Below are 12,980 nucleotides of genomic sequence, written 5' to 3'. Positions count from 1 at the left end.
AAACGCTGTGGGGAACAGACAAGACTTAAAGCCTCACGTCTTGTGGGTCATGCTCGCTAAATCAGCCCGTTTAGGTAATTGGCTCCCGAAGCGATATCAACTATCTAGTGAGCCAGCAGTATTACAACAGACTTGAACGTGTTCCAAGAGGATTAAAAACTTGCAGCAGTTTGGTCACATCTCTCGCTGGATTAAAAGCAATGATACACACCCGGAGGACGGAGGGGGAAGCAGTGATACGCAAGGTTAAAGCAGCCTCGTCGGATGTGGGTGTATAATAAATGTAATGAAATCTCATTTGTACACACAGCACACGCTCCCAAGAGCTTTCCGTTATGCCGATACAGACAATACACACTCCAAGCAGCATCCACAGGATTAATTAAACAGGTTGATCTGCTGGAAACTCATTTCAAAACCCAGTGTCTAACAGTGCACACTAACGCAGGCAGCGGCCCTTTAAGAACCTCTGGTTCTCCCCCCAGAGAAGGTGCTGACTCATGCCGCAGTGCGGTCCCACCGACCCTCCCACATCTCACCCTGGAAACCATTCTTTATCCGCGAGTGTGCACAGCCAGTGTCTGTTAGCTATTCAACTGCGGAGGGCAGCTCAGTGACTCTGTCCTCCGGCGTTCACAGATTCATATTTCCCCCTGGGGAGAGGGGGAGTCGCTGGGTATTGATCAAGAGCAGGAATTCAACCTGATTTTTATTCCCCCAAACCCCCTAACTAGCCCACAGGGCGCGGAGGCCGAACTACCCCACCTCGAAACAATGAGCCCAGGTGAGATCAGCCAACCTGAATGGCCTTCCTGGTCTGTATTTCTCCTCACTTCACCACGCAGTGCACCTACCAAGTAGCTACTCGGGCATCGTAATTCCCGATTTTCCCTCAGATTCTTTCCTGTTTTTTTTTTAAAAATCCATTCTGGGGATGTGGGCATCACTGGCAAGGCCGGCATTTATTGCCCATCCCTAGTTGCCCCTTAAGGCAGCTGGTGGTGGGCCTTCTTCTTGAACCATCTTCGTGTTTTTTTTTTGTTGCAACTGAGTGGCTTGCTCGGCCCACTTCGGAGGGCAGCCAAGGGTCAATCACGTTGGTGTGGGGACTGGAGTCACATATAGGCCCAGACCGGGTAAGGACGGCAGGTTTCCTTCCCCAAGAGGACATTAGTGAACCAGTTGGGTTTTTTACGACAATCCAACAGCTTCGTGTTAATTTTTTTTTTTACCGGTACCAGATTTTTATTTGCAGATTCTCAAACTGCCACGGTGGGATTTGAACTCACGTTCTCTGGGTTATTAGTTCAGGCCTCTGAATTACTGGTCCAGTAACAGAACCAGCAATGCTGCCGTGACCTATTTGGCTCCCGTACGTAACCAACTGAGCAGCTGAAAAGGGAACAGAATAGGCACAAGTTCCTCAACCAGGCATGAACCCAGCTGCCACACAATTCTCCCGCAACACTCAGCTATTTTAAACCTGCTATTTGCAGTACACAAAACAAGGGGAAGCCAAATGAAATTTAATGCCAATCGCCAGCTATCATTCCAAAGCTCATCGATTTTCACCTCCCACTTCCCAGTAGTTAGACCTCACCTGCAATGTGCCAGTGTCAGCGTGTATTCACATCTTAGAAGGTATAGAGTTTCTTTGTACTTCCTGCCTCATTAGGCCAAGGGCAGCCTGTACAAGGCCTGATCTACCCCCTCCCCCTACCCTCTCCCTCCCACCCCAACCCTCTCTCTCTCTCTCTCTCTCTCTCTCTCTCTCTTTCTCCCTCCCTCCCCACTTCGCTCCATCCCCCTCTGCCTCCCTCTCACTCCTCCCCCTCCCCCCGCCCCCCTCCTCCCCCCGCCCCCCTCCTCCCCCCGCCCCCCTCCTCCCCCTCCCCCCTCCTCCCCCCTCCCCCTGCCCCCCTCCCCTCCTCCCCCCGCCTCCCCCCGCCCCCCAAGAAATAAGATCAGGAGTAGGCCATATGGCCCCTTGAGCCTGCTCCGCCATTCAATCAGATCATGGCTGATCTTCGACCTCAACTCCACTTTCCTGCCCGATCCTCATATCCCTCGATTCCCCTAGAGTCCAAAAATCTATCTCAGCCTTAAATATATTAAACGACTCAGCATCCGCAGTCCCCTGGGGTAGAGAATTCCAAAGATTCACAGCCCTGAGTGAAGAAATTCCTCCTCATCTCAGTCTTAAATGGCCGACCCCTTATCCTGAGACTATGCCCCCTAGTTCTACACTCTCCAGCCAGGGGGAACAGCCTCTCCACATCTACCCTGTCGAGCCCCCTCAGAATCTTCTATGTTTCTATGAGATCACCTCTCGTTCTTCTAAACTCCAGAGAGTATAGGCCCATTCTATTCAACCTCTCCTCATAGGACAACCCTCTCATCCCAGGAATTAATCTAGTGAACCTTCATTGTACTGCCTCCAAGGCAAGTATATCCTTCCTTAGATAAGGAGACCAAAACTGTACACAGTACACCAGGTGAGGTCTTACCAAAGCCCTGTACAATTGTAATAAGACTTCCTTACTCTTGTACTCCAACCCCCTTGCAATAAAGGCCAACATGCTATTTGCCTTCCTAATTGCCTGCTGTACCTGCATGCTAACTTTTTGTGTTTCTTGTGCCAGAACACCTCGCTCCCCCACACCTCTCCCTCTTCAGCCCAAACTCTCTTCCCCCTCGCCCCACCCCTCTCTCCTTTCCCCCACCCCCTTCCCCCCCAACCCCCTCTCGCTCCCCATCCCCACCCTGTCCACATCTCTCTCTCTCTCTTCTTCAGGGAGCTGCCACTAGACGAGCAATACTTCTCTCACATCTAGCAAACTTACAACAACTTGCATTTATATAGCGCCTTTAACGTAGTAAAATGTTAAAAAAGCAGAATGAGACTAACTCTGCCTGCCCCTCTCAGGTGGACGTAAAAGATTCCAACACATTATTTTGAAGAGCAGGCGAATTCTCCGTGGTGACCTGGAGCCAATATTTATCCCTCAACCAACACCAGCAAAAACAAATTAACTGCTCATTCATCATCTTGCCCTTTGTGGGATCTTGCTATGTGAAAAATGGCTACTGTGCTTGCCTATACATCAGCAGCCATGGCACATCTCAATGTAATCGTGTGTGCAAAACACTGACAAAGAAGAAGAACGAACTTTCAGGACCTCAGGGTATCCCAAAGTGCTTTACAGCCAATGGAGTGCTTTTTTTTGGAAGTGTAGTCACTGTTATAATGTAGGAAACACGGCAGCCAATTTGCGCACAGCAAGCTCCCACAAACAGCAATGTGATAATGACCGGATAATCTGTTTTTTTAGTGATGTTGGTTGAGGGATAAATATTTGCCCAGGACACCGGGGAGAACTCCCCTGCTCTTCTTCAAAATAGTGGCCGTGGGATTTTTACCTCCACCCGAGGGGGCAGACGGGGCCTCGGTTTAACGTCTCATTCAAAAGACAATACAAAATATCAACTGGCAGCCAAGTCAGTGATATCTCTCTCTCTCTCCCACCCCCTCTCTCCCCACCTCCCCCACTGCTGAGTCAACTTGTGGGTCCAGATTTGACCGTTTTCCTCCTCTCTGGGCCAACAATGTACCACAAAAAAAACACATAACACAGGTGAATCGGTCATTCCAGGATTTGAGCACATAATCGAGGCCAACTCTCCCAGCGCAGTACTGAAGGAGAGCAAGCGCCAAAGAGAAAAACAGCCCGACTGGCCTTTCACCTTATTGCTCTTTGTGGGGTCTTGCTGTGCACAATTCGGCTGCCGCTTTTCCCCCACGTAACTTCAAAAGGGTCCTTCACTGGGTGCGAAAAACTTCGGCACATCCTGAGGACGGGATAAGAGGCAAGTTCTTTCTTTGCTATTCGGTCAACAGAGGCGGTCTCTAGGTGGGGGAGGGGGAGGGGATGGGGGAGCTGTAGTCAGCATCATTCCCGTGCTGTAAAAAGTACATTATTTTTTTATTCGCTCCCTGGATGTGGGGGGGGGGCGCTGGCAAGGCCAGTATTGATTGCCCTTCTCTCCGTTGCCCCTTGAGAAGGCGGTGGTGGTGGTGGGCCGCCGCCTTGAACCGCTGCAGTCCGTGTGGCGAAGCTGGTTTGATACAACCAAGTGGCCGTTAATAGTCAACCACGTTGGCGTGGGGACTGGAGTCACAGAGGCCAGACCGGGGTAAAGACGGCAGGTTCCCTTCCCCAAAGGACATCAGTGATCCAGTTGGGTTTTTACGACAATCCGACGGCTCCGTGGCCCCTTTTACTGATACCAGTTCTTTATTTCCAGATTCTCAAACTGCCATGGTGGGATGCGAACTCACATTATTATTCGCCTAGGCTTCTGGATTATTAATCCAGTAACATAACCACCGCCCGACCGTTAACTCGGTCCCCAGATTCTGCCCTCAACACAGCGGGTCACCCGGTGCAAATCAGGGGCCGCGAGTCCCATTGGCTGGATCCTCAGAGCACAGCCTGCGGCGATGGAGTCCCATTGTAGTATTTATTTAGTATCATTGTCCAGTAAAATATAGGGGCCTCAAACCAAACTCCTGCCTGTATATTATATCACATAATCTCCTTGAATCCAGTACACACTGGAAACAATGGCCTCACTATCTGTGCGCAAGAGCGGTGATGTATTATAAGACACAGGGAAGTGGCTTGTTTGGAATGCACAGAAACATCTGCTTCTGTTCAAGGAAATAAGTGTTTTCCATCCAGCAGGCCGACAAAAGGGATACTGGCTTTAATTATCATTTAAAAAGAAAATTAGCTGAAGTAGGCCTTCGCAGAAAACCCTCGCTCGACTCCGCGAGCTGAAAGCTGCCCATCTGTGGGTCGTCCCAAGATGCTCATCGTTGAAAACGCAGGCTCGCGGCCTCAAATCCACTCACCCTACGGTCACACAGTCTCCAATACCTCCTTCAATCCCCTCTCCAACTCACAGAAATCCCTTTTTTTTTGTTTCTCTGAGCACAATTTTCCCACACCCGCAAGAAAAGTTAGGCCCTGAAACCGTGACAACCTGATTGATCTGAATACTGGCCTGAGCTTTGCGCGGTGTGACGGGTGTGACGGGTGTGACGGGTGTGACGGGTGTGACGGGTGTGACGGGTGTGACGGGTGTGACGGGTGTGACGGGTGTGACGGGTGTGACGGGTGTGACGGGTGTGACGGGTGTGACGGGTGTGACGGGTGGGTGGAGTGCGCGCGGGGGGAGCAGAGCATACGTGAGCGTGAGAGAGAGAGATAGAGATACAAGGCAAATTTACACCACAGAAGCTAACTCTAAATAATCTCACCATCTGCATGCCCCAGCTGAGAATGTAAATTTATCGTGTGGAACTATAGATTTTTACAGCACAAAAGGGGAAGCCGATCAGCCCACTGTGCCTTTGCCACTCGAAACAGCTATGCATTTCATCCGACTCCCCTGCTTTTTCCATATCCTTCTAAATTCTTCGTCAAATATTTATTCACTTCCCCTTTAAAAGCCATCACTTCCCCCATTGTTTCTGGTAGGGTGGTCTACGTTCTAGCAACCTCTGTCTTGTTTCAGCTGCAACGCTCAAGGGGCTCAACGCCATCCGGGACAAAGCGCTCCGCTCGATCGGTACCTCACGCGCTAAACGTCCGCTCCCTCCACCACCAGCGCACCTAACTGCACTGCGCGCTGTCTGCAGGACGCACTGCAGCAACCTGCCAAGGCTTCTTCGACAGCACCTCCCAAATCCGCCACCTCCGCCTCCCCAGGTGGGCAGAAGGTGCGTGGGGACACCATCGCCTCCAAGCTCCCTTCCAGACTGGGACATACGTCGGCCGTTCCTTCACTGTGGCTGGGTCAAAATCGTGGAACTGCCCAACCGCACCGTGGGAGCATCTTCACCACACGGGACTGCAGCGGTTCAAGAAGGCGGCCGACCACCAAACTCCTGAAGGGCAACGAGTGATGGGCAATATATGCCGGCTTTGCCAGCGACACCCACATCCCAAGAATGAAAAAATATTATCTCTTAACCTCTCCCTTGGTTTCTCTAGTGATAATCTTCAATTTGTGCCCATTAGTTACTGACTCACTGACCAGTGGAAATAATTTTTCCCCTATTTACCTTATCAAACCTTTCATTATTTTATCAGATCTCCTCAACCTTCTCTGCTCCAGTATCTGTAGTCGCTGCTCCTGCCTGGTATCATCCGAATGACCCTCTTCTGTACCCTCTCTATGGCTTTGACATCTTTCTCAAGGGTGCTCCACCAATACTGGAACCCATAGACTCTTCTCTCCCTCCCGGATTGCACCCACAAATCGTGTGTTCAGGAGAAGGAGGGGTTTAGTCTCCTAACGAGCCACTCCACCTCTTTCGCTGATAAAACCACGCAGGCCCATCTCGCCTGCAAACCAATTCCAAGGTCCGAGAACAGCCTCAATCCCAATTGAATGCAGACGAATGTCTCCCAACCCAATGGCGAGACAATTTGCGGCTAAAATCTTCAACCCCGACCCAAACTCGCCGCACAACTTGAGGCCATCTTTGCCACACAACAAGGAGTCGTTTCTCATCGCCGATTCCCAGCTCCCTCTCCGCTCACTGATTTCAGCCGAGTATCAAGCTGGGAGCTCAGGCTGAGGGAAGAACTATACTTCCACAGCGAAGGCCTCAAGGCAGCCAGAAAGATGCTGGCTGCAAGTGAAGGCCATCCACGAGGTGGGGAACTCTTAAGATTTAACAAAAAAAAAGACGGGAAGGGGAGACTATCAGGAGACCCTCTCAAAGTGCTCCTTCGTTTGGCCACATGACTTCATAAAGAAGTGTTCAGCAAACTTCTAGAGGATGCACATCACTCTGAAGTCTAGTTCTAATACATGGGTGCAACATTTCTACATGGCGGATTTTTAAGTTGTTGTCCCATGAAAGGCAAGGCGGCCAAGAACAGATGCACATTTCTTTCCTCAAGGTCAAGTTACTCGCAATTCTGTCACAATGATCCATTTCAAGGCAATTTAGATATTGTGCATACACCTTTCACGATAGAGTGTGTGTGTGTGTGTGTGTGTGTGTGTGTGTGTGTGTGTGTGCGCGCACGCGTGTACACGTGTGTGTGTGTGTGTGTGTGTGTGTGTGTGTGTGTGTGTGTGTGTACACGTGTGTGCGCAATGAAGGTTCGCTAATCTCATTCAGGGCTTGGTCAATTCTGAGTGGCCAAAGATTGCCCTTGGTCAATTAATCCCACATTATCCATTTGGCACAAAGATTGAACATCAAACTCAGTGAGCCAGTTCCAAAATCCTTTCAGCAGCGAGACAAGGATAGCCAAGGAACTCCCATCACAGGCCCCATTACACAAATTGCAACTTTTTAACCTCAAATTAGCTCGGCAATTTCTACTGTGTGGGGGAAATACAAAAAGATACCGTGAATTACAGAGAAGCTCAGAACACCAGAGTGCCACCAACACGGCTTGGCTTCACCCAACGCCAAACTCAGTGAGTCTCTCCACCGCGACAGTACAGCAGTAACGTCTCACGTGGAGATTCACACAACCCAACGGGTACCACTTCTGTAACATCGTCAAGCAGAGCCATTGCCCGCATGCCTGGCAGGGCTCTCGTTCCGGAACTTGTTAACAAGCCACATCATTTTCAAGTCAAAGGTTCACGTCCAATATGTCTAGATCTACAGCACTTGGCATTCTGCACAGGCTCTAAGGTTGCCAACTCTCCAGGATTGTCCTGGCGTCTCCAGGAATTGAAGATTTATCTCCAGGACACTGCTATGAGCAAAAACCCGGGAGAAAAATCATAGGGGATGTTAAGAAAAAAATGTTTTTTCATTTTCTTTGAACATTTATTAGTTATAAAAATATTGGAGACAGGATAAAAAGGGCTGTTTGACTGACGGCCAAGAATCATCCAATTTGATAATTAAGAGCCTAGTTCGCTTTCCAATTGGCCAAGGGAAGGCGGTGCATCGCGAGGATGGAGGTGTCGGGCGACTAATGGCGGGAGTGTGGGGGCGGGGCAATTGGAGGCAGGAGGCCATGTGATGAGACCTCCAGGAATACGTCCAACCAGAGTTGGCAACCCCTAATGAACGGCCCGTGGGAACTTGGCCTTGCAACCAAATTGGATCCCAAGTTTCCTGGAAGCCCCTCGATCGTGAACAAGACCTCTCCCCGGCCACATAAACCGCCTGAAATTGTCTTCGAAACGGAAACACAATCCCCCATATCAGGGATTTAAAATCGAAAAAGATCTTACCTTTTTCATTTTCCCACTCCTGGTCCCAAAAAAGGCAACCGAGTGACCCCTGTAGTCATAGGCAGCAATCGAGGTCATGCCATCGTCTTTGTCGATGAACAGCGGGATGCCCTCCACCAGCGTGGTCCCACCGAGCGGCTGGTTAAAGTCTTGTCCACAGAAATCGTCGTTAATCTGCAAAGGCTGCAAAAATAGGGACCAAGAAAATAAAGTTTATTGTTATAACTGCCCGACAAGATTTTGTGGTGTTGCTCCCCCCAGACTAGGTAAACCAAGCCCCACCGCCCCGCTCCCCCCCAACCCATTCCTTCCCGCTCCACCCCCTCCACCAAACACCTCGTCCAAAGCCACCCGTTGTCTGTGCAGATTCCATGACTTTATTCATAGAGGTCTTCCTTCTCGAACACCACCACCAAAAACACATTAATTGGTCTATCTATCTCGCTGGCTGTTTGTGGAATTCTGCTGTGCACAAATTGCCCGCCACATTCGCCTACATGGCACTTCAGAAGTGATTCGTCGGTAGTGTGACTTTGGGACGTCCCGGGAACGTGGTACGTTGCTACCTAAGTGGCAGTTATTCCTTTTCCAGACACTCCGAGGCCTGCTCCATCAAATCGTTTCGACGACACTATTTTTAACGGGACCGATTTCCAAATATCTTTCTGGACGACAACTCCTGAAGTAAGTTTGCCAAAATAATTTGTTCCAGTCGCAAGTCAGACTCTTCTCACTTCAAGAACGAACGAACTTGCATTTATACAAGTTCACAACCTCAGGACGTCCCAAAGCGTTTCACAACCAATGAAGTGTTCTTGAAATGTAGTTACTGTTGTAATGTAGGAGTCGCGGCAGCCCAATTGCTAGTCAATTACAGCAAGGTCCCACAAACAGTAAAGACTTAACGACAAGATAATCTGCTTTAGTGATTTTGGTCATGGGATACATGTTGGACAGGACACCCGGGGCGAATCCACCGGATCTTCTTCGAAATAGTGCCATGGGATCTCGAGGGGGCAGACGGGGGCCTCGGTTTAACGTCTCAGCTGAAAGACAGCACCTCCGACAGTGCAGCACTCCCTCAGTACTGGCTCTGGTATAAAGCTGAGATTTTATTTTTATTAATAGAATTCTCTTAATAATTGAAAACGCAAACACAGAAATGGCAGGCATTGCACTGAGCTGCTGTGTTGAGTCCCAGAGGGCTCAGCAATAATAGGCTGACTGAATTATTTAAATAAATACTCTTCTGGTGTCTGTGTTCTGGGAGTTGTCTCTGTGAAGGCCATGCAAATATTCTGCTTTATCTCTGTCATTAAACAAATTGTTTCATGAAAAGAAAGTTCGCCCCACACAAGTAAAAGAAAGGAAGTATCGAGGGCTTTTCTTCGGTGATGAGCTAACCTCATGCATTAAGGCTTTGGCCTAGTTGTTGGTTAAGTAAAGTCCATCCCTTACCCAGCAAAAATCATCCGTCGGTAAAGTTCTTAACCTAACTTATCAGAGGAGAGAGTCACTAGGTTGATGCTTCTATTAGCCTTGGTTACAGTCCTAAGCCAGTTTGGAGCATGCATTCACCTGTGTAGGCGTCAGGCGAGAGCAGGGTCAGGCTTTGGGCCTGCATGGCATCAGGCCCGTAGGGTTGCCAACCCTCCAAGAATTGTCCTGGAGCCTCTGGGAATCGTAGACGCACCTCCAGAACATTGCTGCCAGCAAAAACCCAGGAGAAAAACAGGGGGATTAAACAAAAGTTGGGGGGGGGGTTCATTTTCTTTGAACATATTCATTTATTAGTTATAAAAATATAGGAGATGGGGGGGGGGGGTGGGGGGCAGGGAGCCTGTTTCACCGACAGTCAAGATTAATCCAATCGAGTAACAAAGAGTCTGTTCCCTTTCCAATTGGCCGTGGGAAGGAAGTGTCGCCTGGAGAACGAACCAATGGCAGGAGCACGGGGAACGGTTCGAGGTGGGAAGTCATGTGATGAAACCTCCTGGAATACACCCAACCAGAGTTGGCAACAATAGGCCCGGCTGCGATCCGCGGCACAGGACTCACATTACTAGTGCCGACACTCAATCCGGGTCCTCACACAAAGGAAGGACACGGTGGAGGGACCAGAGGCATCTGCAGAACCGTTGCAGAATCTAGACATTGTTCTCAAGATTACTATTCTCTCCAGTGAAACCACCGACATAGGGATGGTTTCAAGGTCAACAAATCTCTATTAATCTCAGTCTTGAAAGCTCCAATTGACCCCCAACATCCACAGCCTTTTGGGGGGGGGGGGGGGGGGGGGGGAAAGCGATCCAGATTTCCTCTACCCTTTGTGTGAAAACATACTTCCTGATTTCGCTTCTGAACGGCCTCGCTGTAATGTTAAGGTGGTGCCCTCTTGTTCTGGATTCCCCCAACAGAGGAAATAGTTCCTCTGTATCGAACCCATCCAATCCCTGTATTATTTTAAAAACCTCGATCAGATCACCCCACCCCCCAATACCTTCTAAACCCGAGGGAATAAAAGCCTGCGACCTGTCCTCAATCGAGCTCTGCAAGCCCTGGTCCAGTAACATAACCACTACACTACCGTTCCCGCACGTACACTTAAAGTGGGAGTGACTAAACCATCAGGTCGAGAGCTCCCTCCCTAACGCAGGAAACACTGAAACTTTGGCCCCATGTCTGAAATCAGCCAACCCGGCACAGGCTTGGGATCTTCCTGGTCTGTGCGGCTCAGTCGCTCACTGAGGCATCGAAGGTTTTATCTGTTACTAAAAAAAAAAGCACTGCAGGGAATGGGGGAATAGATTGTAAACTCAAGTAACAAGGATTCGATGTTAATTAGTGCATTTCTGCATATTAATGAGTAGTTGACATGGTTCCCCGTGTTGTGCCAGCACTTGCAGGCTGCGTACACACTCCACAGTGGCTTTCCCTGGCAAGGCTTCAAAGTCGCCACAACCAATGCACCTGTTGCACAAGTTCTGGACGCCCTGCACTGGCCGCCTGTGTGCACCCTCCCAGACCGCAACAGTGGGCCGGTTTAGCTCACGGCCCCCTCCCCAACCCCCTCAAAGGTCACCCTGATCGCCCCCACGGTTCGGTGGTTAAAGGCCCTACTCGGTGCGCGACTAAGTCGGTTTGGATCCCTGGTTGCGCCAAGTTAACTAATCTAGGCAGAGGCACATACTTGGGGCCCCTGGGGCGCGAGGGAGGGGTGGAGGGAAAGGGAGGAGTGGGGTGGGAGAATACCCGCTCCCAATCATTATCTGGTCACCTCTACGGAAAAGATGAAAGCAGGAGTGGGGCTTGGTTGTGATGCCGACCAGAGTCAAATAGCCCATCAACATCCAATGTCTGGGATTACATGTGAAGAATGGTGCAGTACTATTAGGGGCAAGCGACCAGGTCAATTGCCCTGGGCCCCAAGCTTTGGGTGGGCCCCACTAGGCTAAGTTAGGTCATATCTAGAGAGTAGGGGAAAACATGGAGGGAGGGGAAAGGAGGGGCCCACGCACTAGCCAATGCCCACGAGTCTAAAGCAAGCGCTGCTTAGGCATCGAAACAACTGTCCAAACCCAGTCACAGCTTTAGAGGGGAAGTGAAATTGGGAAAAAACAGTCACCCGCTGTAGGTGGAGAAAGCAACCTTTCAGGTGTCCACATGAATCCGTTCCCACCACCCTTTCAACTCATCTCCCCTCCGGTTCTTTTGCCAATTATCTTAAAATTGCCACTGCTCACTAACAAGTATCCAGCACTAATGATACATATCCCCAAAAATACCCATCAAAATATCACAGAACCAAATCTCCAACAAATGCATCGCCCAGTATAGTTCTGAGCCATAAAGAGCAGAAAAAGTTCTGGCTTCAATCCCCATTCTGTGCTGAACTGGCTTCAACTATGGCGGTACATTTTTGGATCTTTTCTAACCTTCTTGCTCCAGCTTTTTTCACCTTACGAGTCCCAACTCCCTACACCTTCCTGGCTGCTCATTCTAGCCTTAAGCTCCAGTTAAATCTTCCGTAACACACCCAGAATAATCAACAGCAAACGCTGGCTGGTAATTATTGAGTAAGTGGAATTTTATCCTATGCTTCCGGTCTTCAAAAGCATTACAGCATCACATCAGACCTTGTTTCAAGATTAAAATATTAAGTCAAGTTATATTGTATAGGAGGGGGGGGCGGGGGAAGAGGAATAACAATTTACTTGATTGATCCAAAGGAGACCTTTGACCCTTGCTTTGTTAAACTTATTGGAACCAGTTTTTACTCACAGGATGAGAGAGTGAGATTCCGACTTCTCCTTAAATATCCCATTGCTCCTATTTGTGGCAATGGCCCCGCACAGTCGGCCTCTGCCCAGCTCGACTGAAATTACAACGTTCCTTCAAATCTTTCAGAAACACGACTGAACGATTAGCCCAGAGTCAGGGTCCTGGGCTGCAGCGTGCCCGTGAGGCCATCGAATTACAGCACAACAAAATAAACTTTATTCAAATTAAAATTTCCAGACACGGCCATCAAGCTTTCCTTAGAACGCCAGCGTACGTTGCATCTTTGAGATGTCAATGAATCAGCCAAGCGGCAATTTACAAGCTGTAAACAAACATTTGAATCTTGCTCTCTGGGTGGATTAGTGCACTTCCCCTGTGAGCGACTGAGTCACCCAGATCAGTCGGACCCAACGTCAATC

At 49.5% G+C, this 12,980-nt stretch overlaps 1 protein-coding gene across 3 annotated transcripts in view; it reads right to left on the bottom strand.

Moving 5' to 3' along the window:
* LOC137334008 (plexin-A1-like) overlaps positions 1-12,980 on the bottom strand; it is a 438,331-nt gene that overhangs the window by 357,338 nt on the left and 68,013 nt on the right. For all 3 annotated transcript variants that reach the window (XM_067998409.1, XM_067998406.1, XM_067998407.1), the window contains exon 3: positions 8,281-8,463. In XM_067998409.1, the coding sequence (XP_067854510.1) occupies positions 8,281-8,463 (183 nt within the window). The remainder of the gene's footprint in view (positions 1-8,280; positions 8,464-12,980) is intronic.

Source organism: Heptranchias perlo, chromosome 17 (genome assembly GCF_035084215.1).
Source record: "Heptranchias perlo isolate sHepPer1 chromosome 17, sHepPer1.hap1, whole genome shotgun sequence".
NCBI lineage: Eukaryota > Metazoa > Chordata > Chondrichthyes > Hexanchiformes > Hexanchidae > Heptranchias > Heptranchias perlo.
The sequence above is the reverse complement of the archived record's forward strand: the minus strand, read 5'-3'. Positions and strand labels throughout refer to the sequence as shown.